Source organism: Lathyrus oleraceus, chromosome 3 (assembly GCF_024323335.1).
Source record: "Lathyrus oleraceus cultivar Zhongwan6 chromosome 3, CAAS_Psat_ZW6_1.0, whole genome shotgun sequence".
Taxonomy (NCBI): domain Eukaryota; kingdom Viridiplantae; phylum Streptophyta; class Magnoliopsida; order Fabales; family Fabaceae; genus Lathyrus; species Lathyrus oleraceus.
Window position 1 is genome coordinate 246,979,272 of NC_066581.1, and position 15,640 is coordinate 246,994,911.

The 15,640-nt window shown below is 31.1% G+C and overlaps 1 protein-coding gene across 1 annotated transcript; it reads right to left on the minus strand.

The window, feature by feature from the left end:
- Positions 1–3,241: 3,241 nt before the first annotated feature.
- On the minus strand, positions 3,242–5,053 carry LOC127126667 (uncharacterized). The gene is made up of 5 exons (XM_051055625.1): positions 4,871–5,053; positions 4,664–4,724; positions 4,528–4,572; positions 4,209–4,265; positions 3,242–4,006 (listed from the first exon to the last, which is right to left on the minus strand). The coding sequence occupies exons 2-5, from the start codon at positions 4,667–4,669 to the stop codon at positions 3,407–3,409; spliced, it is 708 nt and encodes a 235-aa protein (XP_050911582.1). The 5' UTR covers positions 4,670–4,724; positions 4,871–5,053; the 3' UTR covers positions 3,242–3,406.
- Positions 5,054–15,640: the final 10,587 nt, after the last annotated feature.

Here is a 15,640-nt window from a genome sequence, read left to right on the forward strand (position 1 = left end):
TCGTAACCTTGGTGAAAAAATTAGTTATGCTTTCATTGTCTTCCATATGAAGCAATTCATACGTCCTTTTGTGAGTTTGTAACCTTACCTCTTTCACTTTCTCTGCGCCTTCAAACGATTTCTCCAAAATTTCCTATGCTTTTTTCGCTGACTATGCATCACTAACCTTTTCAAAGTTATCTACATCAACACATTAATGAATTATAAAGAGAGCTTACTAATCTTTCTTCTTCAATTCTTTATGTGCAACCTTTTCTTGATTCGTCGCGACTTCTACAAGCGTTGCTACTCGTTCCTTCACAAGATCCCAAAGATCTTGATAACAGAACACAACATTTATCTGCTTGCACCAATTCTCATAATTGTTGTTCTTGAGAATCAGAAGATTTGCTGGAAAATGCCCGTTTGGATGATTTGTTGCCATGGTGATTTTCTTCCCACGAATCGATTAAATCGGAACTCTTGATACCAGATGTTGAAAATCCCCCGAAATCTATGGAGAATTTTAATCAATATTGATGAACAAGATTGTTATCACACACACAATAACAATGAAAAGAAAGAACAATGGAGAAAGAAAGAGTGTAACGAACGATGAAGGAGAAGAGTAATAAAATTCTGCAGAATTTCTCTCTGCCCACAAACTGTGGAAAATTTCTTATTCACTTTACAACTGCAAAATACTGTGAATACAATGTTATGAATACTCTATTCACTTCATTACAAAAATAAGGGTTACTCCATCTATTTATAGATTTAGGTTAACTTGGACGTCAAGCCAAAACCCATAACTATAAAAACCCAAAATAACTAACACTACTTAAATAGGCGTAAGTCGAAATTTTGTGTGAAGCAACATGCTTCGACAGTTCGACACATTAAAACAACTTAACACACTAGGTGGTTCGACATTTTCTTGTTCCTATCGAACAACCTATTTCGATATAAGGAATTACAATTCAAAAATCCTCAATATTGGAAATTAAAGTCAACTTCTGCCAAGATTCCATAATTTGTCGTTAGGAGAAAGTCCCTACCATTGCACTAAGGCAACCATTGCACTAAGCTTGGTGTTGAATTGCTCCATCAACCAGTTCCTCTCTTGTGGCCAGTATCGCTAGAGGGGTGACCACTGGATGATTGTAAACCGCGTCAAAAGGTAACTCGTCAATAGTAAGTGGAGCATGCTCGATGTGGGGTCTTAGTATCGAATAGTGAAAAACATTGTGTATCTTTGAATATGAAGGGAGTTCTAATTTATAAGAGACCTTGCCAAACCGCACAATGATTGGAAATGAATGACCGGTAGTACCACTTGCAGAGCTTATTGTATTTAACACTTGTTAGAGATGATTGACGATAGAGCTGCAACTTCACATACACAAAGTCTCGTTCCTCAAAGCCGATCCAACAAATTTGGAGGTTTAAGACAAGATGTTAAATAAAAATATATATTACTAAAATTTATATTAATTTTTAATATACCAAAAATTTATCAATTTAATCCTTAAATAAAATAAAAATTTATCATATTACTTTTTAATATTTTAATAGCGTGAATTAGACTCATTAATTTTATGTATTTTATGAGTTATATAATAAATATAATTTCTTATTATTATATTATATATTTTAAAAATTAAATTAAAATGTGAGTACTATTTTAAAATTTTAATTTAAAATTATTTATTAAAAATATTTATTTTAATTTGTGTGAAAACAATAGATCTTAGTTAAATTTTTTGAAGATCAAACAAAAATTGATAATGTTAAAATTACACATAATTTCCTCAAACAAAAAATAAAACATGGATAAAACTATTTGATATTAATTATATTTTTTATTTTAAAAAAGTATTTATGAAATTTAAAATAAAAAATTAATTATATCACAAATTTATTATTAGATCAATAGCCTATGCCATTGATGAAAATGCAAATCTAATACTAAATTTATTGTTAAACCATAATAATGGTTAAAGAATAGGAAAAAATGGTAAGAGACTAATTTGTTAAAGCATAATATAATGGTTAAAGAATTGGAAAAAATGACTTTCAAAATATAAAAAGCCCCCTAACAACTATGACTAGCAGATAGCACATTACCTCTAGGCCACCACACAACTCACTACAAAATTGATTTTCCTAAAATATATTACGTAAACCGTTTATTTAGAGGCCTAAATTTTAGTCCAAAATTCTACTATACGTCTATGTGCATCAACAGTTAGCTTCATACATTTCTGAGCCTTCTCCAAATTTTGTCGAAGAAATTTTAAAATAGCTTCTCTATTAGCCATCAGCAAATCAGAAGCATCCATAGAAGAGGATCCAAAAGTGTATGAAGGTATTGAGGGAGGAGGCTTGACAAACATAACCTAAAAGGGAGTAAGACGCGCATCAGTGTGATAAGATATGTTATAATGGTATTCTGCCAAGGGTAAGAAACGAAACCAACTGCTTAGCTTGGCATGGACCAATGATGTAGGTATTATTCCATGGTCCTGTTGGTGACTTTGGTTTGACCATCAATTTGAGGATAAATGTACTTCCACTATGGGGCTAAACACCAATATGTCATCGAAGAAGATGATGACCGTCCTTCGTAGCAATGCCCAAAATGTTTTGTTCATGGTAGTCTGAAACGTAGCTAGGATGTTAGAGAGTCCGAAGGACATCACTAGTAGTGGCCATTATGGCTTTTGAAAGCCATTTTTGGAATATCCTCGGGAGCTACCCTTATTTGATGGAATCCAGAGGTTAACTCCAATTTTGAGAACACTTCGGCCTTACCAAGTTCATCAAGCAGTTCATTAATAGTTGGCAAGGGAAATCGATAGTCGGCGCACATACGCCAAGAATCATTCTTCTTCTTTTGTATGAACACCTGGGAAGAGAAAGGACGTGTGCTTGGTTTAATCTAACCAGTGTTCAACAGCTTTGCAACTTGTTGTTGAATCTCAGTTTTTTGTGCATGCCCGGTATCAGTAAGGTCGCACATTGATAAAGGAAGCATTGGAGGTAAGGTTTATGTGATGATCAGTGAGCCTTGATGGGGTTAAATTTGAGGGTTATGAAACTGATTCTAAATCGCAATAAATTTGAATTTTTTGAAAACTGAGGAGAAATTGATTCTAAGAAGTTTAGAGATTAATTTGAATTATTTATTTCAATATGAGGAAAAATTCATAAAATTTAAAACAGAAATAATAATCAATGACATTCAAATTAAACAAAGGGATGGAGAAATTCGAAATTCTATATTCATTTAAGGGTCCTTAAATTCAATATATCAAGTCATCAACTACAAATAGTGGCTAGTATCCAATCATCAACCGCTACACACACTACACACAATGTTTAGATGATAATGGAAAACACAAACACATTAATCACCAAACATGCTTTAAATGGCTAAGGACAACACATCATTTAAACCAACTTCCGCAGCCCTAGTGTGGCCATTATGAAAGAACTTCCAACTCAAGTAAACAATTAGGAATACCATTAACCCAATAATAAAAGAAAACCCAAACGCCTGTGCAATTACAAACCAAAACACATGCAGCTTGAACGAGTCTCCGAAAGCCACGTGAAGCCCTGAAGCGGAAGTCTTTTGCACCAGCTCAACAAAGTAAATGATTGTTGAACAAAGCCAAAGAAGCCCAGAAAATATTTGTGGTGCAAATCGTAGCGGCAAAATGAGGATAAAAGTTATAATCCAGCACATTATGAAACCGGTGATATGTGCTACCTGAGGAAAGAAAGCATAAAATGCTCCCTCTAAGGTTAACAGAGACTCTGGGGTGTTTGTGGTTTTTTCAGCTTGAAAGGTATCAAATAGTGGGGCGCAGGTTTTTGTGAGGTAACTTAGGATGCCACCGAATAACAGTAGTAAGAATCCGTAATGTTTTGGAGGAAGATCACGCATACTCCCCGCTGCAAAAGATATAAAAGACGTCCAGCTAAAATCATTATGCAGGACAACATCAGTTGTTCTGTTTGCCTGCAAAAAATCCAGAAATACTATCATTAATGTTGGTTCAAATATTAATTTATAGTTCTATTTATGAGACTCATAAATCGGTTGTTCTATTTATGAGACTCAATTTAACCATAATTTAATCATGATAAAGACCAATTATGTATGCTACAAATATTAATTTCCAACCAACTCAACAACAAAATATCCAAAGGTATGAACACACCTCATCAAAGATCCTACGAACTCCGGCTGATACATTCTGGGTACGCACCTGCTGGTTCTTTTTATAAGAAACAGAAAATCAAAATCATCAAAACCATTCAGCATGTGTTATAGGGGTGTTTATTGAGAAAATCTCTATAAAATCAGCCATGTCGAATCCAATTCTGTTTTTTTAGTTGAAAAAGAGTGCGAAAGCCATGGTTAATAATGAATACATGTATCTTAAGACAAAATTATGTTGTGCTTTTGATTCAAATACGTGCAAAATCATGAAAAGCAATTTAAGTGCAATGAATTAAGTCACAAGTTTTGAAACTTACCGGATTCAGTTCAAGCAGTTCAAACGAATTTACATCCGATGGAGTCTATACGCATTCACATAACATGCATAAGTTAGTTCTAATAGATAGTAAGAGACATATACTAATTAATACACCACTCATAAACAATTAATACCTCCATCGATCTCAAGAATTTTCTCTTTTCCTCGTACTTCGTTTGTGTTTTCTTGTGGTGTCTTGTCAGAAAGGAACAAAGAACAAAACAGTGTGATTAATTATGCAACTCAAGTTACAATACAGAGAGAGAGAGAAAAAATGAACAGAAATATCAAAAAGAGAGCTTTATGCAATCACATTTTCACAGAAATCACAGGGTTATTACATTAATCATGATCTTGATCCAACGGTCATAAAACTTAAATTAGAATCGTCTGGTTGTAATCTAACCCGCGCATGATCCCGTGATTGAAGAGATTTGTGGAAATCATGGTCAAAGAAATAGAATTAACTAGCAAAAGTTTCGAAAAGTACCACTCCACTAAAATAAAATACAACTAATGGAGTCTTTCTGTAACGCGTTTTTACTTTAATTCCTACCTTGTTTTTCAAAGAAATATTCGTTTCCCATTAACAAAGCTCTTGTGGTGTGAAAATTAAAACAATGACTACAAGCTTACGGGAGATGACGAACGTCGTTATACCCTTCACCAAACATGTCATCCTATTCATGTTAAATCTAATACGTTAATATTCATCTTTTAATTATCAACTAAGAAGGAGTAACAGGACAATTTTTATACCATTCTATTTTTATTGTTTTAGGATACAAAAAATTATTGTTTTTTTTTCTTCAAAATTTTAAAATATGCGACATACAAATTAAGTATTAAGTATTAGAAGTATTAACAATGCAATATTTTAAAAAAAAATAATGTATCTATATTTAAGATTAAAAATATCCAAATTTATTTATTTACATACAATTTCCTTTTGCAATATCTAAAATTGAAAATACATTTCATTTTTAAAAAATCTAAAAATACATAATTTTTGAACTTTTCAAACATTTCATAACACTAAAAGTTCTGAGTATTTTTAATTCAGTTTTAAAAATTAAGGTATGTATGTGTTGTCTATGAAATATATTATATTACGTGTTGATAATGAAAATGTATTTATAAATATTTTGACGCTTAAGTTAGTGACGATACTAATAGTGAGATTTTAGATTAAAATCGTGTGTATATAAGTTTGATATCCATTTTTTATAGTGAGGTTATATACTTTTTGATGACCAATCTTACGTTGTTTACCTGTATCTTTAAGGACATATATTAGTAGATACCTTGAAGTATGATTTATCAGTCTTCGAAGTCCTGTCAACTCTGATCAGGTGTATTTTTAGAGAAGGTCCTTCTTAAGATTTAAAACTATTAGAACATTCTTTGCGAACATCTGTCCCAAGGGGATGACGTTAGTAGGCATGACTATCTATCTGGTCCAACAACTCTTGGGAACTTGGGAGACCTCAATCTGATGCAATAATAGGGTATGCCCATTTTGTGGAGTCAATGTCCTTGATTCACCCTTCACTTACGAATGTCGCTTACTGTCGCAATGTCTCTGGGGTAAATTAACAATTTTGGTGATTAGGCCACTACTATGTAATATAAGTTGTTGAAACTAGATGTATTATCTCTTGGTCTAGACCAGAACGGTACTATGTGGAACCTTCTTTTGCAAATTATAGAACATGTTTTTGATGATGATAACTATTAAAGATGGCCATACCCTAGATAGTGATAATTGTTGTGATATAATTTAAGTTATGGCTCAAGCCCAAGTTAGGTTTAGGGTTTGTTATATTAGTTACTTAGTATTCAAGTCACCTAGTTGTATATAAAATACATATTATAATTTAGTTTCAATATCAATCTTAATAATAAAATCACTTCTCTTTTACTCTCTCTTTATCTCTCTCTTTCTCATTCCTTCGACATCAAAGTGCATTAGCACTAACTAATTGGTAACTAGAGCTCCGGTTAGTTTCTTGATCGTGTTTTCAAGAATCACATGTCGGCGATCATGTCTCCGGGATTGTGGGTTATTAATCATGTTTGTTGCAAAGATGAATGATAATAATGGCATTACGAATTTTCTTCTAATTCTTGACGAAAAGAATTGGATTCGATGGAGAAAACAGATGCAATCTCTGTTTGGGTTTCATGAAACCCTAGAAGTGGTTACTAACGGCGCCCCTGATCTTACTGAGATTGCAATTAATGCTCAGAGAGACGCGAACAGGGAGGCCAAGAAAAAAGATTGCAAGGTTGTGTTTTATATTCAATTGATGGTAGATGCAAAGAACTTTGATCGGATTTCTTATGCTTAATCAACGAAGGAGGCAAGGGATATTTTTATCAAGTATTACGAAGGAGGTGAGAAGGTTAAAGTCGTTACATTGTAGATGTTACGAAGGTAGTATGAATTACTACATATAAGAGAAGAAGAAAAGATTGCAGGCTATGTCTCGAAGGTGCAAAAGTTTCTTCATATCATGAAAGGTTGTGGTGAAAACCTAACTGATAATATAATAGTTGAGAAGGTAATACGTACATTGACCTCTCACTTTGATCACGTTATCGTTGCTTTGAGACAATTTTGCTACAGAGATAAGATTGACATTGAAAGAAGGAATGTAAAGGACATTGTGCAGTGTTAGAGATGGTGTAAGTTTGTCATAACCATAAATTGAAGCAGACAATTGAGAACCATTGGGTAGAGTGACAGATATAGGAACAATATTGTGATAACTAGTAAAGGCTGAAAGATTAAAGGATATATGATCTGTAGCTCCTGTATCAAGGATCCACAAAGAATGAGGCTTACCATTGGCATTGGAAGACAAAGAATTTAGCACAAGAGGAGATGTAGACACTGAATTGGCTGTGGAAACAAGTTTCTCAATGATTATGAAAGATTGAGCCTTGGAACTATTTAACAATCAGAATAATATGGTCTTAAAATATCATATGTCAAATAATAGGACATTTAAGACCATGATCAATTTGGCTGAGGTACAATGCCTAAAAATAGTTGTCGACCACAAGAATAGTTGGTTGTGGCATTTAAGACTTGGCCATCTGAATTTTATATCACTCAATCAACTAATTACTTAAGATATTGTAACTGGTATACCAAGTCTTGAGATGTCCGACAAACTCTATGAAGGTTGCTTATTAGAGAAGCAATATAGAAAGTCTATTGTTTTAACTATGCCAATGAGGTCCTCTTGTATACTAGATGTAGTACATTCAGATGTATGTGGCCTGTTTGAAGATCATACGATCGGCAGAAACAGGTATTTTGTCTCATTTATTGATGAGTATAGTCAAAATATTTGGATCTATGTGACTAAGAGAAAGACCTAAGTATTTGAAATCTTTAAGAGATTCAAGATGCTTGTCTAAAACTAGAGTGAAAAGAAAACCAAGGTTCTAGGAACAAATGGAGGTGGAGAATACACATCCAATATATTTGAGACGTTTTATGCAGAACATGGTATTAATCATGAGGTAATTGCTCCTTACACGCCTCAACATAATTGAATAGAAGAAAAAAGAAACATGACCATATTGGATGTGGCGAGATGCATGTTGAAGTAGAAGAATTTGCCAAAGTCCTTATTGGGTGAAATTTCCCCCCAGGGTTGTTTATATTCTTAATATGTGCCCTACCAAGAAGTTGAAAAACAAGGTTCCAGAAGATGTTTGGAGTGAAAACGACCACCAGTGAGTCACCTGAAGGTGTTTGACTTTATTTTCTACAATTATATTCATGATGTTAGGAGGAGGAAGCTTGATGATAAGAGTGAACCTATGATTCTGGTAGGATATCATAAGAGAGAAGCATACATGCTATTCAATCTAATGAAAAATAATACCACAATGAGTCGAGACATTATGATTGATAGGAATTCTTCCTAGGATTGGAATTCAGGTGAGGTGACTAACAATTCATTAATGGGCTATGAAGTTGATGAAGAAAGTAGTGAGCATAAATAAATTCCAGTTAATGACACTCCAACAACAATCGAAGTCGAAGATGATAATAAAGTCAAAGTCAAAGCAGATAATCGAGATGGTGTGGTTAGTACAAGCCAAAGACCTTAAATAACCAGAGTACTCCCAACAAGGCTTCAAGACTGTGAAGTGGTTGGTGAAGATGAAGTCACACCACATGGAGATTTGGTTCATTTCGCTTTACTTGCAGGTCCTGAACCGATCCATGTTAATCAAAATTGATTCAACCAGGTCCTGAAGTTTATAACAAGGCTCCGAAGCTCTTTAAGAAGAATTCGTAACCAGGCTCTAAAATATCTTTCAAAGAGAACCAGGCTCTTAAGCTTCTTCAAAAGAGTTCAACCAAGCTTCTGAAGTGAAGTTCATCAGAATATTGATTTTGACAACCAGTGCTCTTGATAAGTTCAAGCAACTTTTGAAGACAAACCAGATTTTGATGAAAGATCATTTTGGTACTTCAAAAAGGTTAATTAGGAAAGTTCTCTTTCAATTTTATTTAATCTTTATAGGATTATACATCTCAGGGGGAGCTTTGTGCTTTTGTAAGATGTATCTTTCTGTTATTACCCTGTACAAAATTGTTCATCAAAATACATGGTTTTGTCATCATCAAAAATGGGGAGATTTTTAGAACATTATTTGGTTATGCATTTATACCTTGAGTTTTGATGATAAAAATGTTGTATTTGTGTGAGAATAATTTTGTTACCCTAATGGTTTTTTATTGTGTTGCTTTAATAGTCAGTTCTGATTATGAGTTTATGACATCTATCGTCTCAATTTCTGAACATTTGTTCTGAATTCCACTTATGCGCTAATCACTTATGAGAAGTTCTGAAAGATGTAAAGTTGTTGTTGTAATATCCTTTCTACTTATATGTTGATTCACTCCTGAGAAGTTTCTGAATAGACGTTATGTTGTTGTTGCAATATTCTCTCCACTTATGCTTCTGGACGTGATTCTGATCATCAAGCTTCTGAAGAATGGCAAGCTTCTGAAATTTTGTCACTTAGTTGAAGATTTTGGAGATCTTAAGCCAGACGTTGAGGTTATCAAGGTTTTTACTAAAGAGTCTGAAGATTCTGAAGATCTCAAGCCAGACTGCTTACGTTGTCAAGGTTCTGACTGAAGATTATGAAGTTTTTGAATTCAGTCGTGTGTTTATTTATTTCATGATTCATCAACTATTCATCAGAAGCCAGTGAACTTGAAGATAAGATCAAAATGGGTACGTGATCAAATAATACACGGTACAAATCAAAATTCCTTCCACTACCTGATATCATGGGAAAAGGACAGTAATATTCTTCACACCTGTCACAAATCCGTTAGTGGACAACTATATTTTGATTATTCCGGATTTTCCCTCCAACGATTCCTTTTTCATGATATATAAAGAGGACTTGGAGACTTGAAGAAGAGACCACTACAACAATTTTACAAGATTGTTTTCTACGTGAAAAATCTCTAAACTTTGTGCATACTTTTATTTAAGTGTTTTTATTTCATTTATGTAAAATATGTTTGTGTATAAGCAACCTGTAAACACAAAACCTTTGCTCAAACTTGTTATTTATGATTCCTTAAGGAGACTATGGTATAGTCGGATCCTTGAGAAGACAAAGAACTCTTTTTGATTTTTGTAATCAGTTGATTATAGTGGATCAAGTCCTTGGGTATTAGGAGAAATCACCTTGGCAGGTGGCCTGGAGTAGCTTTGAGTTTCAAGTGAATTGGGATAAAAATACTTGTGTGTTTTATCTCTTTCTTCTTAGTATTTGTGTGGTATTCTTGAGTTGGTAAAAAACTTTTGTTTTTAAAAACCCAGTTCAAACCCCCCATTTTCTTGTGTTTTTCACACCTTCAAAAAGCCAAAAAGTTGCATTGCTATTTAAGGAGACTCAAATCTAACGTTTGAAGGGTGTGCAAGTATTGAAGATTCATGTGTTAGGGTTTCTATTTTGAGTCTTTTATTTATATTATTGTTTGTGAACCACTCTAGCACCGTGCAGTCATATCCAAAGGCGTAGAGTTTAGTTTGTTAGTTGAGTAGTAATTCAACAATCAATATTCTGACTATTGTATTGATCACTAGGGTTAGTGATTGAGAGAAAGTGAAAGTGGTATCATATTTTGAGGAGTCCTAAATAGAAATACATGGGTAGAATTAAGAAGAGAGATACTTAACAATAGGTTTTTTTTATCTAAGACGCTTTGTACTAATTCTATTGAAGAGTGTATTTCCTTTCTTGGATTGGAAGCCCCCGGACGTAGTTGATGTTGCACCGAACTAGAATAACATGTACTTGTGTTCTTTTATTGCTTTATGATTTATCATCTATTTTATATTATCTTTCAATTCTAGTTTAAAATGTTGAACATAGCTTAGACATTTGGTCCAACATTTATCCCCTTAAGTACATAATTTCATATATAAAAACACATAACTGCATCTATCGATTATACAAATAATCGAGGTGATATATATATATATATATATATATATATATATATATATATATATTTGTTTACAAATTTTTATTGAAATATAAATTTTCATAATTTTATATATATATTTTTTAAATCTATAAGTACAATTTTGAAGAAGAATCCTAAAACATTTTCATTTTCATCCTTGTGAATCTTGGTAAAGATCAAATGCTGGAAGATTATAGCATATATGTATATTGCAATATGTTCTCAGTGGCTTCTCATTCATTTATTTATGAGATATAAAATTAACAAATGTTAGACAAGAACCTAATATATCATGTATAAAGACAAAAGATTATATAAAGAACACAAACCTTCAATCAATATTATTTTTTGCTCTTATCAATATTTGATATTCATAAAGTTTGTGATTCAGATATATAGTGTGATATTAGCATTTTGAAAGGTTGTCGTGACGGTTTCACACGGATCACTAATGTTTCTTGTGGATTAATGTGTTATCAATGTCTAGAGCGTTAATACTCAATAAATGGACAGCAAAGATGTATTTACAATGACATGGAAACACAATAAAATATCTTATTTTACTTTTCGCTTGTGATAAAAAAACGAAATAATAGGTTTTTTCTTTTTAAATAAAAAATAAATAAAATATGGGTTTTTCTCCCGGTGTCTAAATCCAGCGAGATAATATATTACTTTTATTACAAAAAAATGGTGAATGGAAAAAAATTAAATGTAACATTTATTATTTCATTTTTCAATTTTTTACCATTCATTAATTTCTTTGTGTGTTTCAATAATCAAACAAAGGACTATATTATAAACAAATTTTTTAAGATATTATTTTGTGAGACAACAACATTGCAATATAATTAGGAATAAATTTCTCAATATTGTCAACCGAGGAAAGAAATATATTATAGCATATTTTCTTTGACTGACAACATTGAGAAGTTATTCCAAAATATAACAATGTTTTCTTTTACCATTCATCATTGAAAAGACGTAGAAACAACAACAACAACAACAATAACAACGATAATGAGAACAACAACAACAACACTATTATGTGAGATAGATTGCAATAATAGAAAAAATGATTTGTTAAATGTTGGTGTTAGAAGAACAACAATACATAACAAAATAATTTTTCTGTCTTACAATCTATCTCATATAATGATGTTTAAAAGTATGAAGCAACTGTATATATGAGTTGGGTTTATGGTAAAACTTAGTGAACGAATCCTTTTATAGTTAAATTTGGGTATCATACCCCTCAGTTATTTGGAAAACCGATGGAATAAGTTATTAATTAAATAATAATTAAAATAAAAAGAAAGACGTCATTTTTAAAGAAATAAAAATAAAAACATCAATTGTTGGGATTCAAAGCATGATCATGAATTATTTCATCTTTCGGCTATGAACTATAATTGAGAGAATAAATGATTTTTTTTTGAAAAAAAATAACGTAGTGTCCCCAAGAATTATACCTCGATTTATTGGTGGGTAAGGTGAAAGTTTTGTAGTAAAATGTATTATTTGTAGTAGTGAAATCACTCAAAGTATACATACCAAATGTGGGGTCCTTTTACAATATTGTTCCAACTTTCCTATATCACATGTCTTTAATTATCCTTACCACCTAAAAATAGATTACCTTATCTACATCATATCTCGGATCTTAAGCTAATCCTTCATAAGTAGTAAACTCGTCATCTACGATGAACCTTCATGGTGGATAAAAATACGAACGAATTCATCCATTATTTATCTAAAAGGAAAATTACTTAATACGAACCAACACAAATTAACATTTAGAATCAGAACCAGCACAAATCCATACAATCATATTATCTTTCAATTCTAGTTTAAAATGTTGAACATAGCTTAGGCATTTGGTCCAACATTTATCCCCTTAAGTACATAATTTCATATATAAAAACACATAATTGCATCTATCGGTTATATAAATAACCGAGGTGATATATATATATATATATATATATATATATATATATATATATATATATATATATATATATATATATATATATATATATATAAAATATATATATATATATATATATATATATATATATATATATATATATATATTATATATATATATATATATATATATATATATATATATATATATATATATATATATATATATATATATATATGTTTACAAATTTTTATTGAAATATAAATTTTCATAATTTTATATATATTTTTTTAAAATCTATAAGTACAATTTTGAAGAAGAATCCTAAAACATTTTCATTTTCATCCTTGTGAATCTTGGTCAAGATCAAATGCTGGAAGATTATAGCATATATGTATATTGCAATATGTTCTCAGTAGCTTCTCATTCATTTGTTTATGAGATATAAAATTAACAAATGTTAGACAAGAACCTAATTTATCATGTATAAAGACAAAAGATTATATAAGGAACAAACCTTCAATCAATATTATTTGATATTCATAAAGTTTGTGATTCAAATATATAGTGTGGTATTAGCATTTTGAATGGTTGTCGTGACGGTTTCACACGGATCACTAATGTTTATTGTGGATTAATGTGTTATCAATGTCTTGAGCGTTAATACTCAATAAATGGACAACAAAGATTTATTTACAATGGCATGGAAACACAATAAAGTATCTTATTTTACTTTTCACTTGTGATAAAAAAAACGAAATAATAGGTTTTTTCTTTTTAAATAAAAAATAAATAAAATATGGGTTTTTCTCCCGGTGTCTAAATCCAGCGAGATAATATATTACTTTTATTACAAAAAATGGTGAATGGAAAAAAATTAAATGTAACATTTATTATTTCCTTTTTCAATTTTTTACCATTCACCAATTTCTTTGTGTGTTTCAATAATCAAACAAAGGACTATATTATAAACAAATTTTTTAAGATATTATTTTGTGAGACAACAACATTGCAATATAATTAGGAATAAATTTCTCAATATTGTCAACCGAAGAAAGAAATATATTATAGCATATTTTCTTTGACCGACAACATTGAGAAGTTATTCTAAAATATAACAATGTTTTCTTTTACCATTCATCATTGAAAAGACGTGGAAACAACAACAACAACAATAACAACGATAATAAGAACAACAACAACAACACCATTATGTGAGATAGATTGCAATAATAGAAAAAATGATTTGTTAAACGTTGGTGTTAGAAGAACAACAATACAGAACAAAATAATTTTTTTGTCTTACAATCTATCTCAAATAATGATGTTTAAAAGTATGAAGCAACTGTATATATGAGTTGGGTTTATGGTAAAACTTAGTGAACGAATCCTTTTATAGTTAAATTTGAGTATCATACCCCTCAATTATTAGGAAAACCGATGGAATAAGTTATTAATTAAATAATAATTAAAATAAAAAGAAATACGTCACTTTTAAAGAAATAAAAATAAAAACATCAGATGTTGGGATTCAAAGCATGATCATGAATTATTTCATCTTTCGGCTATGAACTATAACTGAGAGAATAAATGATATTTTTTTTTTAAAAAAATATTGTAGTGCGCCCAAGAATTATACCTCGATTTATTGGTGGGTAAGGTGAAAGTTTTGTAGTAAAATGTATTATTTGTAGTAGTGAAATCACTCAAAGTATACATACCAAATGTGGGGTCCTTTTACAATATTGTTCCAACTTCCCTATATCACATGTCTTTAATTATCCTTACCACCTAAAAATAGATTCATTTATCTACATCATATCTTGGATCTTAAGCTAATCCTTCATAGGTAGTAAACCCGTCATCTACAATGAACCTCCATGGTGGATAAAAATATGAACGAATTCATCCATTATTTATCTAAAAGGAAAATTACTTAATACGAACCAACACAAATTAACATTTAGAATCAGAACCAGCACAAATCCATACAATCATATTAACATTTAGAACCAAAACCAACACAAAATTCTAAAACCAACACAATATCATATAATCACATTCATACAATTATGTTAGCATTTAGAATCAAAACTGATATAAATTTCTAAAATCCTGAGAATATCCTAATACGAAGAATATACCCTAAAACCATGAGAAAACCTTAAAACAAATATTCTATGTTAAACCTCACACGTTAAACCCGGTAAAATGAAAATCCAATAAGCCCTAAATTAGAAATGATCAAAAAATCAAAACTCAGTAAACCCTAAATTAAAAACGGGCGAATAATTAGACTTGCTAGTAGACTTGTCTTCCTCTTTTCGTTCGGAAAACACTTGTCCTCCTCTTTTTCATTTTGTTTCCTCTCGTTTCGAGATTCGTTCCTTCGTTTGTAGCTTTGTTGGAGAGTTCCTTTGTTTGCAGCAACACGCCTTATTTCTTCATTCCTTTCATTCTCAGAGAAAATATGAGAGAAATGCTACATAGGCTATAATATTAAATATGCACATACAACTCAACAAGCATTATTCCACCTTAGTAATTAATATCACACCTAAGCAACACATAAGCTATTGTGTTGATTTTGACTAACACCTTTGACATCAAGGATACACGTGACTCTATTTGAATAATTGAGAAACCACAATGAATATTTTT

Excerpts from the sequence above, each read along its gene's own strand:
- LOC127126667 (XM_051055625.1), bottom strand. Across the intron at positions 4,266-4,527 it reads AACTGCTTGAACTGAATCCG|AACCAGCAGGTGCGTACCCA; the intron begins GTAAGTTTCAAA and ends TCTTATAAAAAG. Across the intron at positions 4,007-4,208 it reads TTCGTAGGATCTTTGATGAG|GCAAACAGAACAACTGATGT; the intron begins GTGTGTTCATAC and ends GATTTTTTGCAG.